Below are 21,060 nucleotides of genomic sequence, written 5' to 3' on the forward strand. Positions count from 1 at the left end.
ATATATATATATTAAACCTAACATTCTACTTGGTCTGTGTGTCCACTGAAAGCATGCAGCTTTCTGGCACATTTAGGGAAAATCTACAAAATATATTATGTGTGATACGATGTATTTGAAAGAATACATACCGTTCATGTTGAGGCAGTGACTAATATTGAAGGCATGGATTAATGAACCATACTTTTAATACGTAACTATGTGACCTGTCAAATGTGAGTAATGGATACAGCTCTAAAAAAGAAACAGTTTGCTTTTAGAAGTATCCAATGCCAGTGTTGCCAATCAAAAGGAGTTAAATCACAGTAAGCCCACATTTGAGTGCTTTGTTTCTGAAGCCAACAAGAATCTAGCCTGAGAATTCCTCAAGTGGTCCACTGAAGGTTATTATAAGTCTTATAAGACATAAGTGCTCTGTATCTAATACAAGAGTTAAAAGCCTTCCACTAAAAGCCCCATAATTACATGAATTGCTTGGTACTTCTTTGTGTCTTTATTCATCCCATCATTGTGTACACACCATATGTGCTATTTGTATATTGTCCGGCTTTGTAATTACTGGCTCGATGATGGCGTATTTACAGAGTGTCTGCAATTGTATTAATCAGACATCAAAAGGAGGCAGAGTAAAGCATTAGGCTCTGTTAAAGACTGTTTCTAATGCATGATTTACATTTGGTTTGGCAAGTTAGGTCTCATATCTTCAATCGGGAAATGTTCTGGAAAGACATGCAGGCAGTTCAACATTTTGAAAAATGCAATCTGCGTTTCTCAGAGAGTTAGATTACACTTATAGTTTAGCACAAAAACTGGGAACAGATGGAAACAGCTAGCTTGGCCCTGTCAAAATGTCTAATTAAATCCACCTACATGCCCCTCTAAAGCTTACTGACACCTTGTTTCTTGTTTTTTTAGTTCATAGAAGAAAAAGTACAAATTTAAAATTGACATATTGCCATAGTACAGGGGATTATGGGCCAGACTATTTATGGGTGGTTTGTTGCAGGCAAACAGATCCCGACCAAGAAATAGTCCGGCACATAACCTCGTGTATAACGATGTGGTTTGGGTTTTATATTTTCATTTATTTATTGGTTAATAAGGAGCAGTGCACAATAATAAAACATTGCTGTAAATGCGCCAGAGTTAGCCAAGAGGCTATTTTTCATCTGTAGTCCCATGGCAGATGTTACAAAGTCCACCTAAACATAGAACATAAGATTACATCAAAAAAGTTATGCAATATTTACCCTTAAAGTGTGCAGAACAAATGAAAGAAGGGAAAATATTAAAATAAGTAGGAGCATCATTCAGGAGACTCTTATACTACATTGGCAAGTACTAACAAGACATCCAACACAGAGGCTCACAAAACAACACATACGAAGCCAATAAATGAGGGATGATAAATAGAAACATGGACTATAGACAAGATTATGCTGCTTTGTTAGACACTAAAAACATCCATGTCAGAAGCACAAAACATAAAAGAAATGCATGCAGGTAGATGAGGGACAATATAACTACTTTGACAGCAACTACTTTTGTGAATCCATCATCATCAAATCACTATTGTTGAATTTGTTTTCCAATATTGTCACAGTTAATGCTTCCAGTAAAGACTTCAGCAGCCAACAGCTGTGTTTGACCTTTAATGGAAATGTTTAACTTGCTGCATAGCTGTGCACCTACAGGTACATACTGTAGTGAGAGTAAGATATATATATATATAAATATAATATGTATAACATCTGTTTCATCTAATACTGTACATCATTTGACTTCTCATTGTAATTTGCACTGAATAATAGTTATATAAGATACACGTAGGTCCCTTAAAGAACTCTGCTGCCTAAAATAAGATAAGGTTTTTATTTCAAAGATAAAGAAAGTGCTTCAACACGCTTGTAGATAAACAGTTGCCTGAGAGGCGTTTGCAATCAATCAAGAAGCCGCAGCTGCTTTCTCCACATGACCAAACATGGTCACGTATGAAAAAGTCCCCGACAAGGAAACAAATTCCTCACAGTTTACAAGCCACAACATACTGTAAGGGTGACCTCCTCTGCTGCTCATTGAAATGTTTGTGTACAGTTTGGTTGGAATGCAGTGTGTGTTGTTTTGTGGTCGATAACCACTGACTGGTAAAGTGGAGATTTGCAAGCATCTAAACATCTCTATGAAGAGTTAACAGGCTCAACGGGGCCTTCGCTCTGGCTCTTCAGCTCTCCACTCGGTGCTCTGCAGCTCAGCTTTGTTTTAATAAGCAAAAGGACACAAGGAGTCCATCATCAGCTGACAGGTGTACATTAAAGTGGAAAATGCTGCGTGGTTGCTTTATTTTGTCCATAATGACAACGCTAAAGTTTGAGTGATCGTTAAAACTGGAATAAAGTATGTTTGGTGACACAAGAGGCTAAATTCATCAAAATTTCAAGCAGAGCTTTAGTTTCCTCCTCGACCGGGGACTCAATGGAAACAGACGCAGCTATGTGCACTCCCTGCTCTGCATCCCCTTCAGCTGAAACGTTGCACTCGGCCTCCTTTTAAGGAAGTACACAGGCAGTGTTAGTTGTGGTGTCCCAGCTTGGCACGGTGCAGGGCCATAGACAGTAAGCATGGTTTACTCTAGGAAATATCTGCTGCTATACAAAGTGACAATCCAAGAATAACTTATTTCCATTGTGATTGCTGATGATCACCTTTCCATAACGTTGCTGGGAGACAGAAAGTATGACTGGAAGGAAAGCTGATTGCTTACGGTCAATAAAAGGAAACAAACTATGGCTGTTAGAAGATGGGTTTACAATAGTAGAAGTTTGACACAGTGGAAAAAGAACAGCTGGCTCTCTAAACAAATAAATCCGACTTCTGAATCATTCCAGTGTTGATGTAAGGAATGTTATTTCTCTTTACACCAGCCTTGATGGCCGACTGATTGCTGATGAATGACTCTATTAATGTCAGAGCCACTAACAACTCACCTCTACCCCTCCTGTAATTTGCTCATGTGGAAAACCATTTCCTCTGCTTTTTAGAGTGTCCCACCTGTACAACTAGAGAGCAGACAGCCTCCCTCCCTGTCATACACACTTCTGAGCTACAAAGACTCCTTTGTGCTCAGACAAAAACATCAGCAGCAGAATCTCCCCTGTATTCTCTTTTGGCAAAATTTGATTCACGAACTCTTTTTTAACGGACGACTTTTGGACTCAAACTGTTCAAAAAGTCCCCTGTGTGTGCTTGTGTTCACAGGACAGCTGACATCCTACTCTCTCTTGTCACCAGCAATATGCAGACATTGGTGTTTGTATCAAACACGGCTAAACACGTCATTAAATACAAATCTGTGATCTTTGTATCGTGATCGTCAGGCTGTGTGTTCACATGTATGCTTGAAATCAAATCTCTCCTAAATAACTTGTACATTCACACAGCTGATTTCACTCTCGTGACGCAAAATCAACCTGATTTCAAGTAACCGAGAAGGGGGAGAAGATGCTCTCAAACCCAAACATGTGTCCAGTCCCCAAAGAGGCTGTGGTCATAAACTCACACAGCCCCATGTGGTTGTAGCATTTATCTTCAATACCATCTAAGGAATAGGAGCCTGACTTGGCACGTCCTCCACGCCAAACAACCTTTCCACAAGCAGACGTCTGCTCAATGTACCAGTAACAGAGATCCAAGTCAAACTATAGCATTCATTGCTGTTGGACAGAGCAGATGCACGTGCCTCAAGGACACCAATTTGCAGAGGCATACCAACAAAATGCACGTTTCAGCTTTCAATTGCTTCATGCAGGTCCCGTCTCCCGTATACCATCTTATGTATGTCATTTGGATGCAGTGCCAGCTTATTCCAGTCCCTCTGCAGAAATATACTTAACGACACAAACTTTATAGTTTCAACTTTTCAAGAACTTCATAAGGAGTTAACTGGATGACCATCAACTGAAAGGATTTATTGACTTTCATTGCATTAAATCAAGTTCAGCAACATTTTAGAATGTTTGGATAACAGAGTTATATATATATATATATATATATATATTTTGTTGAGTGCCATCTTGTCCAGCTGTTACTCTGCCAGAGGTTGACCCTTCTTAAGCCAGTGCACACATTTTTGTAACGAGGGGAGACATTTCTACATTCTGTCCAGTCCTTTTAACATCCGCTTATTCTCAGCTTCTTTCTCCAATGAATTTTTTTTAGTGAGATTCATGATAAAATTAAGTAAAATAGTTTCCCCAAGAGGAGAGGAGTTATCTACATAACATATAACCTGAGTAAGTTACAGTCTGTTACATGTAGAGCATCCGTTCCTCATCTAAACCAGCTGGTTAAGTTTAAGACACACACCTACCTCGTCATGACATCAAGTGATGTTTGGAGAGCAGCACAACTTTAGCTGTCGTTAGTGCCGGGAATCTGAATCTGATCAACTCTGATGACAAGTCTCTAATTCTTCCATAATAGTCACAGACCACCAAAAAGTAACACCCCTCTTTATCTGCATTAACTTACCAAGTTATTCAGCAACACACATTGTCATCGTCAAACTTACCAGACCGGCAGACCAAAGTGACTGTTCTTGCTGGAAATCAGCAGAGGGAGAGCAACCAGAGGTTTATAAGCACAGCATGCAGCGTCCAGCCCCGCCTGCTGAAGCTGCAACTCAGTGAGGTTCACATTGGGCTGACACTGGTGTGCGTGTGTGTGTGTGTGTGTGTGTGTGCATGAACACCGTCTAACTTTAGGGCTCTAGTTTATACACATTATGATTTACCCTTGGTAATATAAATAGATACACCGAGCATCAATCAAAGTCTTTCTGAGAAAATTATAAACTTTGTGTGTCAGGGTGGTTTCTTTTCTTCATAATTTCTTCACAACAGTAAATTGTTGTATATGATGTATAAGAGTTTTCTGAATGGTTGCTGAAAAACATACTTTATATCATTCTTAAAATAATTCATGATCAAGATGAAGTTCTCTTTCACTCATTCCCCTGCTGGTGAGAATGCATGTTTGGTAAGAAATGCAAAATGTCAGTTGTATTTCAGATGCCTGATCCACACAGTATACTGTAGTATCTACCAGGATACATGGCATCATTCCTGTCATATAGATGGGTCTATGATGTTCATGATCGTGTCCATTTAAGAGCGTTTCCATCCAGTTAGAGGGTTCCTTCCTGGCTCAGCCTTACTGGTTTGGCCAAATTACAGAAATGTTTGAGAAATGACGAGCCACTCCTCTGTGGTAGCCAAACAGACTCAGTTGTTTATCGTTTCCAGTGGGCTCAAGGCGACCGGAATCTAAATTGCAGGCATATCTGTACTTCCCAAACAGCATTGTTGTCTAGTTTGTTTCCGTTGCTCCATTACACAGTGTATAACTAACTTTATATCAGTGTGACATCTGACACGCCTTCCTGTCTTCAAATGATTAAGTGTTGCATAAAATGAAGCTTGAAATTGACACAAAACACCGAAATAAAAAAAAAAAAAAAGTATGTTTAAGGAAAAGTTAAATTCCCTTTTATTTCATCATGCAGGCTCTCATATGGTAAGGTGTGAACAGCAGGGAAGACATTAAATAACCCATGAGATTACAAATACAGTTTTTTCTTTAGTAGCTACAAATGCATCATCTCTTCTCCCCCGTTGACCTAACAGACCAGTGTACAACATGACAGTGACAGAGAAACAAAACCAAACATCCCGAGACACAAATGATGCACAGTGCTGTACATCTACAAACAAGAGACACAGTACAACAGACAATACAGCAGCCGATGCCACACACAGCAACATAAGATAGTGGTGGTATAAGACGTAATGTGCAGACTCAAAAAGTAGTTTGTAACATTTTCACACGTTAACATATGCAACATGAAATTGCACATGTATAAATTTAGTAACGCTATTTACCATTCACAGGTGTTGCATTTAATTAGAAAGGGGATTTGTTTAAAAAAAAAATTCTCCCCAAAAGTGCAAAGCATAAACCAGTTATCACCAAATTGCCACAGTGTTTTCAACTCAACCTTTTCTTTTTTCACAGTTAATGTGCTGTATAAACCTCATGGTGCAACAGCTTCAGCTCTAGTGCTTACTCTTACCGAGTGGGCTATTACATAGCGTGAGTAACTGTGACAGCAGATGAGTTCAATGGTTTTGCATGTTTACAGCTTTTCTGTGTGTCACTCTTACCCCGTTCTTGGAATGAACAGCCTGGCAATCAATTTCTAAAGAGGTAAGATCTGTTAGTGGAGTGCTTTTATCCTCAAAAAGTAAATCACCCACGAGACCCGTTTGATGCTCCTTAAAAGAAGCTTTCATAAAAAGTAGCTGTATTTGAGCGTTACGTTAATACTGAAGGCACACGTTTTAAATGCAAGGGAATATTCCGAAAGCTCATCAATGTAACGGAAAAGTATCTTTTAGAGAAGTGTTTTTCTCCCGAGATCATATATTTGAAGATTTCTCAGCTTCAACCACATTACAATTGAACTGCAAGGTAGAGTCAATAGGTAAACGAATAAACAACCACTTTAGGGTCACCATACAGGCATAAGTGGTAACAGTTAGCTTAAACATCAGCGCTTACACAAAATACAACTCGACACTGCGCTGAAACATTTACAGTAGTTCCTCCTGTTCCAGTCGGACCTATGACACGCGTTATGTATCCAGGTGAAGCCACTACTACACACCTTTCCTTTGAATCTTATTAACAATGTGCTGTTATTGTAAGATGTCATATATTATTATTATTATTATTATTCTTCAAGTCTTTTCAAGAATTTTCTCTGGACTTAATAAAAAAAGTGCACACAGGCAACCAGAACAGAACTATGTTAAGTCTTACAGCCAGTGTGTTCAAGTAGTCGGTTTGGCTTTTCCCTGGTCCTCCACCTTTTTAATTGCCGCCTGAATCTTCGCCTGGTCTCCCAAGAGCTGTCGGGGTTTCACGGGCTTGAGGTTTTCATCCAGCTCGAGCAGCACAGGTATCCCTGTAGGTAAAGTCACGCTGGCAATATCCTCATCCGATATACCTGTTGAAATAAGGACAGCAATATGAAGATAACACGAAACAAACGAGCCACAACCAGGCTTGATAACTAATATACATGAACGCTGTAATGAAAGCTTGTTGATAAATGCTCCATAATATTAAGTAATAGTCCATATGGGTTGAATTAATGAGTGTCCTGTGGCACAAGGAGCCTCTAAAGCTTACGAGTGTGATGAAAGGTCAGCGTGGACTTGATAGCCATCGCCGAATGTAACATAAACTCACTGGCCTTTTTACACAAGTTCAACTTTCCATTTGTGGAACTGAAAATATGTCCTTCCCAATTCAATGGCTGACGACTAGAAACAGCAGCCTGTACAGCAGCAGACTGAATGCATTTACTGCACGAACACAAAAGCTGAGAGAGCGCTGTTTAGAATAGCTTGGGTCAGTTCGGTACGGCATACCTTCCAGGTGTTTCAGCAGAGCTCTGCAGCTGTTTCCATGAGCAGAAATGAGCACAGTCCTGCCTTTCCTTATCTCTGGCACCACGGTGCTGTCCCAGTATGGCAGCAGCCTGTCCAACACCTCCTTCAGGCTCTCTGCTCGGGGAAGGTTCTCCTTCGGCACGTCACAGGTGGTGTATCTGCGGTCATTGTAGATTTCCAGGAAGTAAGGGTGGGATTCATCAATCGGAGGTGGAGCGATATCATAGCTCCTTCTCCACAACTTCACCTTTTCCTCTCCGTGCTGCAGAGCCATCTCGGCCCGGTTCAGGCCGATCAGGGAACCGTAGTGGCGCTCGTTCAGTCTCCAGGACTTGACCACGGGGACCCACTCCTGACCCATAGCCTCCAGCACCAGCCACGCTGTCTGGATGGAGCGGCTGAGTATGGAGGTGAACACTAAGTCGAACTTGTAGCCCCGCTCCTTTAGAAGTCTCCCACAGTCCTGGGCCTCCTTCACCCCATCCTCGCTCAGCTTCTGGTCGACCCAGCTGCAGAAACGGTTCTCTTTGTTCCAGGCCCCCTCCCCATGCCTCAGCAGAAAGAGTCTGTACTTGGACATCCAAAAGCACCAACAGCAGACACCTGCACACATTGAGCAGAAATTAACAAAACAGTTGTGCAGTTAGTGAAACACCTGGGAAATAATATTAATATTAAAGCTGCAAGCAGCATTGATCGGGCCCTCGCAACTTCACGCACGTCGAGGGTACTGAAAGGACTCTGGGTGACCCGGCCATGCATTTCTGTCACCATCATACTCTGCGTGCACGAGTTAATGATATTTCCTGCGTCGACCAGCAGCCTAGCAAGATCATGTTGCCAGGTCTGAAGCCTCAAATGTTGAGAGTGTACCTCCGATACAATCATAAATGTAAGCCTGTTAAGATCATTAAGAAAATGAATGTGTGTGAATGCGCTTCAGTGTCTGTAACATAACAGACTGAGTGACAGGCTAAAGGCAGATAGCAGATAATATACAGCTAGCTTTATTCTTAGGCTGGACACAATGAAAGCTATCGTTAGCAGAATAAGTATGCGAATATTTCATTGGATGGTGATGCACTGCTCGTCTGATTGATGGACGCGCTGCTATGTAGAATATACGGTTTATATTATGGCCGCTCAGCCCCAGGTAAAGACAAGACCAGCGTTAAACTAAAACAGAACTCCAGGCATGTGGCAAAGTCATCCCAAAATAATCAGAATATTGTGAAAATGTCATCTTACCCTGTGTGCGTTTTAAATCCGGCCTAAAAGTAGCTGGAACAGTCGTAAATGTTTGGCCATGCACAGCAGTTGTTCCCGTGAACGTAGCTGAATGACAATCCATCCCTCCAATCAGAGTGGCGGATATCACAAGTGGGCGGTGCCTTTAATCAAATGTTGTGCCCATATTAGGAGTGGTAGTAACGGCTAAGCACGTTCACCGTAGAGCGAGGAGGAGGGGAAAGGAGGGGCGTGACCGTCCACCAACCGTTGCTTCTCAAACATGAGTGTATTGAGGCGGTACAGTCCGCTAGCTAACAGTCGGTGCGATGCTGAATGGGCTCTGTGGTTCAGAGGATTTATGGTGTTTGTAAGACAAGGACTGCAGTTTAAGTAGTAATGCTTAAATCATAAAACATGCAATGTTGCTTTAAAACAGTCACAATATTGTATTTGCATTAAAGGGAGAGCCACCACGATATGTGGGGATCTGTATAACAAAATCTAAACAAAATGTATGACTAAATACTAATAGATGATAATGTGATTAATTCGATAGGTAACAGAATTCCAGTTTAAGACAGAGAGGACGAATTTTCAATGTAATTTATATTTTATTATTGGAAACACAATTTATAACACTGCTTCTTCTCATCTTAATGTCTAAGTTAAATGCCACATTCATTTTCAAGGTTCCTCACCTAATTTAACTCAATGAACAGTTGAACTCCAACATAAGTTGCCCCTGGAATGTGTATCTATTCAATCCAACAGGCTTTTTTTCTTCTTCTCAGAAACACAAGTATACCCAGAAATGTTCTTCTTCATGTTCTATATTGTCATCTAAGTCCATGATTCAAAAGACATACAATTTATAATTGTAGACAAATCTGCATTTTCTCCAAGTCTTGTCTGTTTATTAATGTTTATGTCAAGCAGACATTAGAAAGCAAGCCAGTAACATTACCACAGGTGACCTGAACAGCCAAAAGTGGAGCTGTGTTCATGAATTCATGTGAATGCTAAAACTACAAAGGCAATATAGTGCTCTAATATACATATGTTTTTGATAATACATCATACATTATGTTAAAAACTATATGTACTGAATGAATTATGGTAAAGTTAAACTCTTTAACCATTGTCACTACCACAAACACTTGAAACATGAACTTGTCAACTTGGTCTTTACGTGATTCTCTGTCATTATATAGTAAACAACAGTGGCATGTTTCATGGGTTCGTTTGTGGAGCGGCAAAATATCTTCACAAAGAAATTCACCACAAAATCTACTGCGCAGCATCAAACAGCTTCTTCCTGCCCTCCATACCGGACATGGATTCCACGTTCTGACGCCAGTCAGTCACTTCCTCTTTCTGTGGGGGGGGGGGAGATGATTTAGAATCAGCTCAGTACGACTAAAACACGACTGCTTGTAGCCCTTCTTACACCACAAATAGGCATTCAATGTTGGGGAATACACTTGCTTGTTATTACGAAAAGAAGAATCAAATTCCTGCACTGAACATTACTGCCTCAGATTCTGTACAACTGCATTCTTAAATCCTCCACACGTTTTTTATAAATACAATTAAAACCCTTCTTAGGTCGTATCAGTCTACTTTCTACTGCAAAATGTCAGCAATTATTTATTTATTTGTCCCCAAAGTTAAGATGAAACCTGCAACCTTGATTGCAAACAATGTGTAATGATGAAAAGGTATTCTTTTTTTATGTTTTTAATTGTTTTTGTGTGCTTGTGTGTTTAATGTACACAGGACTACTAGAAACAGAACTTAATGAGCAGACTATCCTCATTGAAGGAAGTGAACTGACTTGGAAGTGACACCACACAATGTTACGCATTACTTACCTTCTCCTCCTCTTTCTTCACCGTCTTCAGGTTGGCCTTGAAGTCCACGGACTCTTTGACCTTAGAGCCCAGCAGAGCTCCCAACATGGCGTCAGCAGACACCCTCACCCTCTTCAGAGCCGGTCTCTTCATCTTACCCTTCAACTCAAAGACCTTCTGAGACAGCTCCTGTATCTTTTTATGACACAAATGTCAAACGCACCCTCAGCAGTACCATACAACTTTCCAAATCTGAATGAATATTGTTGACATAAAAGGATAGAACTCAACCTGTTCACAAATACTGCTTACCTCCCTACTATTCTTCGTCACTTTAGAATCGATGTCATACCGCTCTTCATCAACCACATCCATTTTCTGGTGCAGCTCTTTGCACATATTCTGTGGACACAAGACACATTTAATTTATTAGACTTGTATAAATACCAACTTCGTGGAATATACTGATACCGCAAAGAAACATTGCACAGAGACGGTGCAACACAGAATACTACTCTTCACAACTCTCTCCTCCAGTACACCATGATTTGTTCAACAAACGTTTTCGGGAGTACCACCCTGATGAAGGTAAGATGGCCGAAAACGTTAAACAAAGCATGGTACACTGGAGAAGAGTTTTAATTTCGATGGACATGCGTTGAAGCTCACACAGGTCTGCACCTCAGTGTGTGCGCTCTCAAAGTAAGCACATTGTTTTCAAAATATAGCATCATATTAATTTGTATAAATACATGCAGCAGTTATTGTACAATGTGTACAATGTGCAGCTGAATCCAAGGACTTTGCTGTGGATAGTTTCTAATATTAAAACTGTTGACTGTGGACTAACTGAGGTGCATTGCTACTGAGGTTTTTAAATGTCATGTTTGAAGCTTTGAGCGTCACAAACTAAATAAAATTCACCTTGATTGTAATTTGGTGGCAGCAGAAATCTAAGTGACAGATATCTCAAAACCAAAAGCCATTGTTTGCAGCTGGATACCCATAGGAGTAGGTGTGGAAAAGTAACTTTTGTGAAGTGCTTGGACAGTTATGTGATTACATTTTAGAAAGCTCCTCGTGTGGATTGATATGCTTCACTGATAAATGTACCTGTAGATCCTGCATAGACATGCGTGACAGTTGGAGTTCGGGGACTCTCTCGGCGAGGGTTCTCTCTCGTTCATCTTTTCTGGCTTGAGTTTCATTTTCCACCATAGTCATGGCCTTCTTCAGCAGTTTGGTCTGGTGCACATACATGTTCAGAATTACGCCCCAGCCAACCAGACAATGTGTGGTTAACAGCACTTAAAGATTTGTGCAGCAGTACTATCCAAGACTAAGACACTGTTACACATAAAATACCTTCAAGAACAGTCTGCGGGATGCCGAGATTTTTGGCTTTGGTTTCTGGAAAAGAAAACGTTATACACGTCAGATTTCTTGTTTAACTTTTAAAATATTCAACAGTACACAGTGAATTTCCCAGTGTTGGTTCTTCTGTACTGGTATGATTAAAAAAAAACACAAGTTGTTATGCAATGAGATTAATAACTCACCGAAGATCTATCCAGTTAGGAAGTTGGTGTCCACATTTCAAGAAGAGAAAGAAAAAGGTGCAATTTGTTACATTTGTTGAATATTTTGTAGTAAGTTGGGGTGTGGTGGAAGTAAATGAGACATGTGCGCTTACCCTTCACTCATGGTTGCAGTTCTTTATGTCTCCCCCTCTTAACTCTATCTTACACAGAAAGGATAAACACAATCTTTTCTTCTTTGTTTTTTTTAACTGAAGAATACACATCCTAGCTAATTAATAAAAAAGAAGTAAAATGCTTCACTTCTAATTGAGGAATATATATATATATATATATATACCATGGGTTGCAGTTCCATAGCAGAGGACACAAACAGTGTGTGACATTGTGTAAAGGTCAGACCTACAACTTAAAAAATACTCTCCTAAATAAAGCCTAAAATATTCATAATTACCAGACAAGTAATCAATCAATACCACCGAGGGCAGGATTCATGTTGTATATGATATAAATAGTTTTTTACTTTTAATTTAACAAGCAAAATTCTTCAATTACAGCACATTACAATGAAATTAAACTACACAATTATAAACAATTTGAAAAGGTTGCAAAAAAGAAAAAGACATATAAATTAAATCCACACTGTTAAGTGATGTTAATAACTTCAGCCAGCGGATCTCCAACCTGAACAAAAAAAACCTCTCCAACCGACTCACATGTGAAGAGTTTCCTTTTTAGAAATTAGATTTTTTTAAATGACATTTAGTTATAAGAAATTCTAACAGAAATTAACATGAATGCTTTTTTTAGAGGGGGAAGATATATCTGCCTTGCTTTTTGAATACAGATACATTTGGAGCATCAGTTCATAGCAAGAGTACCGTAACAAAAAGCCTTCATTTGCTCTTTTATCCCTTCATGTTCTGTACTATTTCAGAATAAAACTCCTTACCTTGTGCAGCAGGTGACAAATAGTCACCGGCGTCTTTTTCTGAGACGAGAAGGGCAGACAGAAGGTAGATATATAGATTCCAGCGCTCATGTGAGTGGCTCAGTAAAATAGACCCTCTGTCCTCACCATTCTTGCTCTGTGTCTCTCACATCGCACATGAGGTGTGACATCTTACTGGGTCTCCCCACTTCTGACGCTTCCTTCGTCTCATCCATCTTTGAAGGAGCTTTAATCCAACATAAGTTATGTGTTGAATAAAATTGGATCCCACATAAAATGCAAAGTGACTATTAGATCACACAGTGGAGGAAAACAACAGCCGGATTGTTATATCTTTATTGAGACAAAATCACTGGTTTTGTGTTTGTATCAAGTACAAAATCCAAATATGAAGATAACACACTTTTCACTGCAATAACCTTAACAAAGAGTGCAATCTTGCTGTCTGATTTTTGCCATTATATCTTTAATAGGTAATACATCTTGAATATCCGACAAGCTAGATGGCAATTTATCACAGCAGATAACACAGCAGCAGTTGTTAATTTACGAGGGACAAACAATGTTTCTCCACAGTCAACATATTACACTGCCGATCCACTCCACACTCAGAGTGATGGTTTGAAAGAGTTATGCTTCCACCTCAAGGCTGCAGAGGAGACCTGCAAACAGTCACTGCTTCACTGATACACAGCAGGTAATGACACAAAAATGTTGAAATCAGTATCAGCGTACTTAGAACATTGTATTTTGAACATAATTTAAAGACCACTTGAATTCTAGTTTCTCTTTAAATAAACAATATCTGTTGCTTTTCCTTTATTTCTGTTAGATTACAACAAGCAAGACCATCCTGGTTTAAAGGGTCTTTGTCCTATACCTGCAATTCATAAATTGATATAATATAGGTAAGACAGTTAAGTAATGTTAAGAATTTATTATAAGAAGATGATCTCTTGATCAAAAGTACATGTTTCTTTAGTTGCCGGAGGCGTCAAACAGCTTCTTCCTGCCCTCCATACCAGACATGGCCTCCACGTTCTTACGCCAGTCAGTAACTTCCTCTTTCTGTTGGAGACATAACATATCAGAGACAACCAGATCATTTCAAACAAAAATAGCCGCTAAAGCAAAAGCCAGGTTTACCTTTTCCTCTTCCTTCTTGACTGTTTTGAGGTTGGCCTTGAAGTCGATGGACTCCTTGTGTTTGGAGCCCAGCAGAACGCTCAGCATGGCCTCAGCTGAGATCTTCACTCTCTTCAAAGTCGGCTTCTTGAACTTACTCTGTATCTCAATGATCTTCATGTTCATGTTGTGTATCTGGACGGGGATTCAATTGATAGAAAGGATTGTGAGTCAAGTACACCATATTCCACATTTACATGAACACAATGTAGAGGGAAGCTCCTAAGATTCTTCCCCACATCCATATGGATTTATGAACCCTGGGATTTATCAATATGTCTACTTGTAATTAATCCATAATTGAGAGCTGAAAGTTTGCTATTAATCTTGTAATTTAATTAAACAAAAATAATAATTTATTGTCCATTTATCAGGGACTATTAACCAAATCTTGCAGTCTTCCTCAGCTGATATAGGTCACCTGGATGAAGTGAGATGTATTTAAAAGCTCCAGAAAAAAGCTAATTAGTGGACCTTGAGTCTTACTAATTCTATAACTATTTAGATTTTGTTTGTACACATTTGTTCAAGTAACCAAATCACCTTTGAAAATCTAACAGATTGGGCCAACCAGTAAAAAGTCAGAGAAACTCTACTACTTTATAAAACAAATATTATTTTTTTAAATAACCATTACTGGAGAAAATAAATAACATATGCAAAGAAAACAATTTTGAATTGCTACTTTAATAATCTGTGGTTAGGAAGGACTGATTGCTTAAAACCAAATATTTGATATATAGTCAATCTTGCCTCAATTTATTATTGATCTATCTATGAAATTGAATATGAATGACACTGCTTGGGGTTTTATTTTTCATGATGTCAGTGTTAAAACCCAAACGTTGTGTTGCGTTCCAGGATATATTTGGGGCACTGTTTGGTGCTATAACAAAGTCACAGAGTGCATCTTTATCCGTATCATTCTGTTATGTCCTCATGCCGCCACTTGGAGGCACTGTTTGTTCACAGTTAGCGGTTTTATGTTATGACCCCCGTCTTCACAGTATTCACGTTTCCACGTGCATCACTTTAATTCCCTTCTCATTCCCGAGCAGCTCACCTCTACCTCGTTTTTGGACACCTTGAGGCCGATATCATACCACTCCTCATCTACAGCATCAATCTTGTGATGCAAGTCTTTACAAATATCCTGTTTTTTAAAAAAAAAGTAGAAGACACCATCTTGTGGAATCAGAATATGATAGTAAACTAGACAGAAATATAGTGAGTGTACTTAGAAGATTTGGACAAAGTTAAATACCTGAAGGTCTTGCAAAGACTGACCAGACAGATTGAGAGGAGGAACTCGCTCTCCCAGAGTAGCTTCTCTCTCCTTCATTTTCTGCTCCGTCTCCTCCTGCAGCATCTGGGCAGCGATTGTCAAAAGTCGGATCTAAAGAAAATGTCAAAATAATAAAAAAATAATAAAATTTGATTGGGCTCTCTAGACAGCAATGGTTCACATAAATACGAGAATTTTCAATCAATTTAAGTGATAACACTTGACCATAAGAATGCCACACCCTTTAAGAATATTTATATATATATACTGTATATATAGCACGTACACTGTATGTATCATGCATTTCTCAACACACTTTACAACCATTTTCTGAGGTTTATACAAAGAGCATGGACTCTAACATCTAATTCTTTATAATAAATACATTTAAAAAACATCGCAAATAAAAAACATCTTACCTTCAACCCCAGCTTTCGAGAGGAGGAGATCTTTGATTTTTTCTATAATTCACACATAAAAAGCATTTAATACCGTCCATATATACTATGTATGAACGGTACATTTGCATATATGATCTTTTAAATTGCATTATTATATAACTAGATGACTGAGAAAAGAGCTCATTTCTAGATGTTGATAGATACTCACAGCTCTGTTGGAGCATTAATAGCAAGAGAGAGAGGAAAAAAACATGTCAACATATTTACATGATTAAAATCAATACATAGTTTTAAAGTATACTTTGAAGCTGTCAATGAACAACGATTATACTCACGGGTCAGCCATGGTTGTCTTAAATTCCGGCACTAGATGTGAAAAAAAGTATAAGATAATGAAAAGTATTTTTTCTGTGAAGTTTTAATGCATTTAATTCTAAACAGAGTGAATTCACCTTTTAACACCTGTTCAAATGAGCTGGACGCTGAAGATCGATTACTTTTTTAACGTCCCTGCTCAAAGTATTTAACACACTCCCAACATTCATTGGCCCATTAAAGCTGAGCAAAGTTATTTATTGTCCGCTCATTTGTTGCCCTAGTACATAGGCTGATTGGAATATGTTTTTTACCAAACTGTTGTAATTCACATTTTGCATTCATTGCATTACATTTTGTTTACTTTATTGAGGTGAACATTTGTCACTGACATTACATATTTCAGTTACAATACAACTGTACTTTTTTTATTATGATTTTCCTCATTCAAATAAAAATTCAACCAGAGTTAAATGTAATAACTCTGGTTATTATAACAAATTTAAATACATATTACAACTAAATTGAATAATAGGTTAAGTGCAGACTTCGGTTTGCTGTTTTATAGTATGCATAGTTACAGAATACAGCTTTAAAAATGACTGTGAAAGCACTTGTGTCATTAGCAAAGTTTCAAAGGGCAGGATCAGTGGTCATGTTAACATAACTGACAAGAGCCTCTGCATAGGTGACAAAGAAGTTGAATGGCCAGATAATCCACAGGCATGTAAACTGACAATGTTCAACTTGCTGTGAATCTTAATCACAGTGATATCCAAAAAAACCAACAAAGTGAAGATAAGACACTCCTCTGAATGAGACACTTTACAGATTATAAATGAACTGTGAGTAATTGTTTTAAACTTGCTGCTGCACGCCGAGAGGTGTATCCTTATTTACAGAACTAAGATCAAGACTTTAACATGCACACCACACCAAGTTTACTGCAATCCACAATGACCAGAATAAAAGCAACTCTGTACCTTATCGAAGCCGAACAACTCCTCGAGCCTCCAAACTGAAGGAAAGTGTGTGTGAGGGAGGCAGCAATCGACTTTCTGAGAGAGAAAAATCATTCAGATTTATAGCGGCAGTGCGAGTGTGAATGGCTCACTAAAATAGACTCCAGTCTGTCCGCCAACAGTGACATTTACTGTTGCACATAGCATCCCCACTGTATCATACGGCAAAGGGGGTAATACAACTTCATTTATGGGCCCATACATTTGGCATCTTGTGTTATTTTGCCAACACCTGTTGGTGGAAGTGACAGTGAGAATTTAAAGAGACATTATCCACTGACCCACTGGTTGGATGCTGGGTTGGAGTCACACATTCACATTTGACCAGGGTCAGCTCGGGGGAGTTTGGATAAAGCTGTTAAGGACTCAAACAGAAGGAAGAAAACAACCTAGAGGCATTATTCTTTTGTTTGGCTCTTTCATTTATAGTCCAAGTTTGAATCTGGACTACGTCAGGACGTCCATCTATAGGCATCTAATATTATTTAACCCGCATATAAAATATCTGTGTTTCTAGTGAACACATCAACTGTGTGACATTGATTTGTTCATGCCAATTTACAAATTCATCATCAAAATAGAGAGTAAAACATTGAAAATGAATAAAATGAAGCTTTGTTGAGAGCTTGAGACTTTAAATAGTTTTGTCTCCTTGCAATAATTCAAATATAGCTCTTTTTTTACTTTTACCACATCACAGCAAGAAGTAAGAAGCATTTTCATGTTCAGTGCACACCTTGTTGTACATTATTATCAACACTCCATTGCATTTGTGCGACGATGACAGACTTTTATAGCCTGATAACACATTATAGGACCACCTTGGAGGTAAGGACTAAGCCAAATGTTAGTCGGGTTTTATTTAGTGGAGCAGAGAAACAAAGACAGGTGCTTGTCAGGACGTGATGGTTTGTAAACTGAGCCAGCCAGAGTTCAATCTGACATTGTTGTAACAGGGAGTCAAGTGGCTCACAGGGCCACGACTCATGCCCTCACGTAAGGATTGGTAGGCAGCAAACGATTAAACAAGAATAGTAGAGTACAAACCTCGGGTCAAACACTATTTTTAGATCCCTTCTTGCAGAACTTGCTTGAGTATTCAAGCTACGGGTTAGACGAAGAATGGTAAAAAATAATATCCTGTTATTCCCTCTGATGGGTCGAGCTCCAAGAACACTGGAGCCTATATTTCCCATCATGCATCAAACAGCATCTTCTTGGGATGCTGCATTCACACAATGTCGGCAAAACCTCCTGTCATTCTGACTCAGGAGTGTTGATGCTTGATTTCCTCCAATGCCAGCCTTGTAATTACTTCATTGATATTAATCTACTACTTTTGTGGCTTATTTAAATCAGCTCTTTAACAAGTGAGAACAGATGCAAAACCTTCTATAGCTTCTTTTACATTTGCAGATTTTATTGTATTAGCGTTAATATAGCATTTTATTTAGATGTAACTGCCATGGCTTTGCGGCCATTTAGCCAATGTTTTTTAGTTCTTTCCACCAAGTGGAAGAAATTGTCGCTGTCAGAAATGACCGAAATCTGCGACTCCAAAGCTGACAAACAATATGTGAACGTGAACACAGCATTAGATCCCTGCCTGGAAAAACTCCCTCGTCTTTCACCTCCAGTTTGTTACGCGGCCTTTCTGTCACCAAACCCAAGGCAAGATAACCCGGATGACATCACTATGACATCATCATGGGTTCATTTCTCACACTTGACAAACACTTGTGACAGATATGGCATTATGTAACTCTTTGATAGTAGTTTACTGACTTTTATGTGTAAGTCGGTAGAGTTCCCCCCGTAATGCTGTATGCTTTGTGTGTCATCACTGTCGTGTATGATTTACCATGTTAAAAGTGTTAAGAGAGAGTGACTAATACTTTTAGATCAATGCTGAAAGGGCAGCAGTAACTAAATGGCATCATTTATTCAACACACTGGATGGAGTTTATTGTTACTGTATGACTAGCGATGCAAGCATTTTGCTGAATAATCTGCTGATTATTTTCTGGTTTCATTGATTTATCTTTTGGTTACAAAAATATCAGAAAACACTGAGAGGTTTCCAGAGATGAAATGTCTTCAAATGTCATGTTTCGGAGTAGTCCCTACCAGCTTTTTTTTGTGTCAATCAACAACTTGATTAAGTTGTAATTCATTTTTTTTGCAGAAGTGTTGATTGGTACTGTGTACTCCGGTGGCTCCCGTGTTGCATTACTGAGGAGTTTATTGCAGTCCTAAACCTGCAACCTCTCTTATTTTTGGAGGTTTCCAGTTCTTAATATGAATGTTAAGTCTCCCTTGATTTACAAACGTGATTTAACAACTTCGTTCTCAGCTGCTGCTGTTGCCAACCTGGAACTATTGCTGCCATCTGGCTGATAGCGGGTCCCAGTTTGGTGGATAATAAAATAGATATTTAAAAAAGAAAAATGGTGCGGTGAATTTGCGGTGAATTGTTGTAAGTTGTAGTAAAGATGGAGAAGACAATACCTTGAGGGCCAGTCTGCGAGATGCAGAGATCTTTGATTTTTTCTACAAAGAAGCAGTTGAGAAAAGTTTTTAGCAGCAAAGGTGATACAAAAATACATTTAGTTTTGTATCTAAGTGTAGACTTTCTTGAGCTTATCTGCACTAATAACATAGCTAACTTACCTGTCTGTAGTGGACGTTATCACATTATGAAAGATGAATGGTAATATAAATAGATAAAGAATGACTTTGATTTTACTGATACTGATTTACATAATGAAAAAATTCAAAACTTACCCCTCAGACATGATTGGCTTTTGTCTGTAAAAATAAAATAATTCATTACTATTCAATACCAAAGTAAATATTATATGTATATATATATATATATATATATAATATTCAGAATAATGCTACACACATGCAGTATTCTTCCTGTTTAACATTAATGAACAAGATGTATTGTAAAAACAGTAACATTTCATGTTAAATATTTAACCAGTTATTCTGCTATACTGTTTATTCACCCTTTTGTTAAATGAGTCATCAAGACCTCGGTATGGTAATATACCAACATTAAATCTTTAAATTGGCAACACAGCATGTGTGAGTGCTGAAGATTATTTGAATGATAATACTTTTAATACTTTTTTAATCCCAGCTGGAGTAAATCCATTTAATAGGTCAGCCAGATTAAGAACCAAAGTCAGATATTTCTTTTGACAAATAAATATAACAAAATGCAAGTGGATCATCTTTTTAATGAAAACTATTTCCCAGAAGCATTTGTTAAAATTATTCAAATGTGACGGTTTGCTAAAGTGCATGTGTCCATTTGAATTGCTTGATGATTGAATTTAAACATTAAATGGATGATGGACTAAATGTGCCTTTGCATTAAATGCATATTTCATAAAAAGTAGATATAAATGTCTTGTTTTGTTCTCTTTAAGATGAAAGTCTATTTAATATTTTACAGTAAATTTGCATGCTAGAGTTTTACATCAGCATCATAAGGTTCCATCTGTTCTTCCAGATGATGCAACAGGTGAAATTGTCTAATTGTCTTATATTTTCTTAAGCCGCACAATCATAATCCTAAAAATCAACATACCTTTTTTTTAAAATCTCTGCAGAAAACCTGTTGAGGTGAGCGGTGGCTGTCTCTTAATGACAAGAAGAAAACTTGCCAAATTGAATGGCTCCTGTCGCCTCCTGTGAGTGGACAATTAAAATAGCCTCTTCTGTCCTGACAGCTAGTATACTGTACTGTATATCACGTCT

General features: G+C 38.5%; 3 protein-coding genes across 3 annotated transcripts; all 3 read right to left on the bottom strand.

Moving 5' to 3' along the window:
• Window positions 1–5,022: 5,022 nt before the first annotated feature.
• On the bottom strand, window positions 5,023–8,857 carry bpgm (2,3-bisphosphoglycerate mutase). The gene is made up of 3 exons (XM_031868274.1): window positions 8,760–8,857; window positions 7,491–8,114; window positions 5,023–7,063 (listed from the first exon to the last, which is right to left on the bottom strand). The coding sequence occupies exons 2-3, from the start codon at window positions 8,089–8,091 to the stop codon at window positions 6,888–6,890; spliced, it is 777 nt and encodes a 258-aa protein (XP_031724134.1). The 5' UTR covers window positions 8,092–8,114; window positions 8,760–8,857; the 3' UTR covers window positions 5,023–6,887.
• Window positions 8,858–9,384: 527 nt separating this feature from the next.
• On the bottom strand, window positions 9,385–13,236 carry LOC116394901 (troponin I, slow skeletal muscle-like). The gene is made up of 8 exons (XM_031868287.1): window positions 13,082–13,236; window positions 12,285–12,328; window positions 12,151–12,157; window positions 11,957–12,001; window positions 11,705–11,836; window positions 10,904–10,993; window positions 10,613–10,786; window positions 9,385–10,115 (listed from the first exon to the last, which is right to left on the bottom strand). The coding sequence occupies exons 2-8, from the start codon at window positions 12,293–12,295 to the stop codon at window positions 10,029–10,031; spliced, it is 546 nt and encodes a 181-aa protein (XP_031724147.1). The 5' UTR covers window positions 12,296–12,328; window positions 13,082–13,236; the 3' UTR covers window positions 9,385–10,028.
• A 316-nt stretch (window positions 13,237–13,552) lies between these two features.
• On the bottom strand, window positions 13,553–17,336 carry LOC116396303 (troponin I, slow skeletal muscle-like). The gene is made up of 8 exons (XM_031870827.1): window positions 17,251–17,336; window positions 16,288–16,318; window positions 16,161–16,164; window positions 15,971–16,012; window positions 15,531–15,662; window positions 15,330–15,419; window positions 14,228–14,401; window positions 13,553–14,149 (listed from the first exon to the last, which is right to left on the bottom strand). Exons 2-8 carry the CDS (start codon window positions 16,296–16,298, stop codon window positions 14,060–14,062), a joined length of 543 nt encoding a protein of 180 aa, XP_031726687.1. The 5' UTR covers window positions 16,299–16,318; window positions 17,251–17,336; the 3' UTR covers window positions 13,553–14,059.
• Window positions 17,337–21,060: the final 3,724 nt, after the last annotated feature.

The sequence above is a fragment of the Anarrhichthys ocellatus genome, unplaced genomic scaffold (genome assembly GCF_004355925.1).
Source record: "Anarrhichthys ocellatus isolate YVR2014 unplaced genomic scaffold, GSC_Weel_1.0 scaffold2, whole genome shotgun sequence".
NCBI classification, from domain to species: Eukaryota; Metazoa; Chordata; class Actinopteri; order Perciformes; family Anarhichadidae; genus Anarrhichthys; species Anarrhichthys ocellatus.

What these genes read in the sequence shown, in the direction of transcription:
- bpgm (XM_031868274.1), bottom strand. Translation starts at nt 8,091, where the DNA reads ATGTCCAAGTACAGACTCTTTCTGCTGAGGCATGGGGAGGGGGCCTGG. An exon ending in TCTGCTGAAACACCTGGAAG is followed by an intron (nt 7,064 to 7,490) that starts GTATGCCGTACC and finishes TTATTTCAACAG; the next exon opens with GTATATCGGATGAGGATATT.
- LOC116394901 (XM_031868287.1), bottom strand. An exon ending in CCCGCAGACTGTTCTTGAAG is followed by an intron (nt 11,837 to 11,956) that starts GTATTTTATGTG and finishes TATGTGCACCAG; the next exon opens with ACCAAACTGCTGAAGAAGGC. An exon ending in TGTCTATGCAGGATCTACAG is followed by an intron (nt 10,994 to 11,704) that starts GTACATTTATCA and finishes TTGTGTCCACAG; the next exon opens with AATATGTGCAAAGAGCTGCA.
- LOC116396303 (XM_031870827.1), bottom strand. An exon ending in CTCGAAAGCTGGGGTTGAAG is followed by an intron (nt 15,663 to 15,970) that starts GTAAGATGTTTT and finishes CATTTTCTTTAG; the next exon opens with ATCCGACTTTTGACAATCGC. An exon ending in TCAAGAAGGAAGAGGAAAAG is followed by an intron (nt 14,150 to 14,227) that starts GTAAACCTGGCT and finishes TGTCTCCAACAG; the next exon opens with AAAGAGGAAGTTACTGACTG.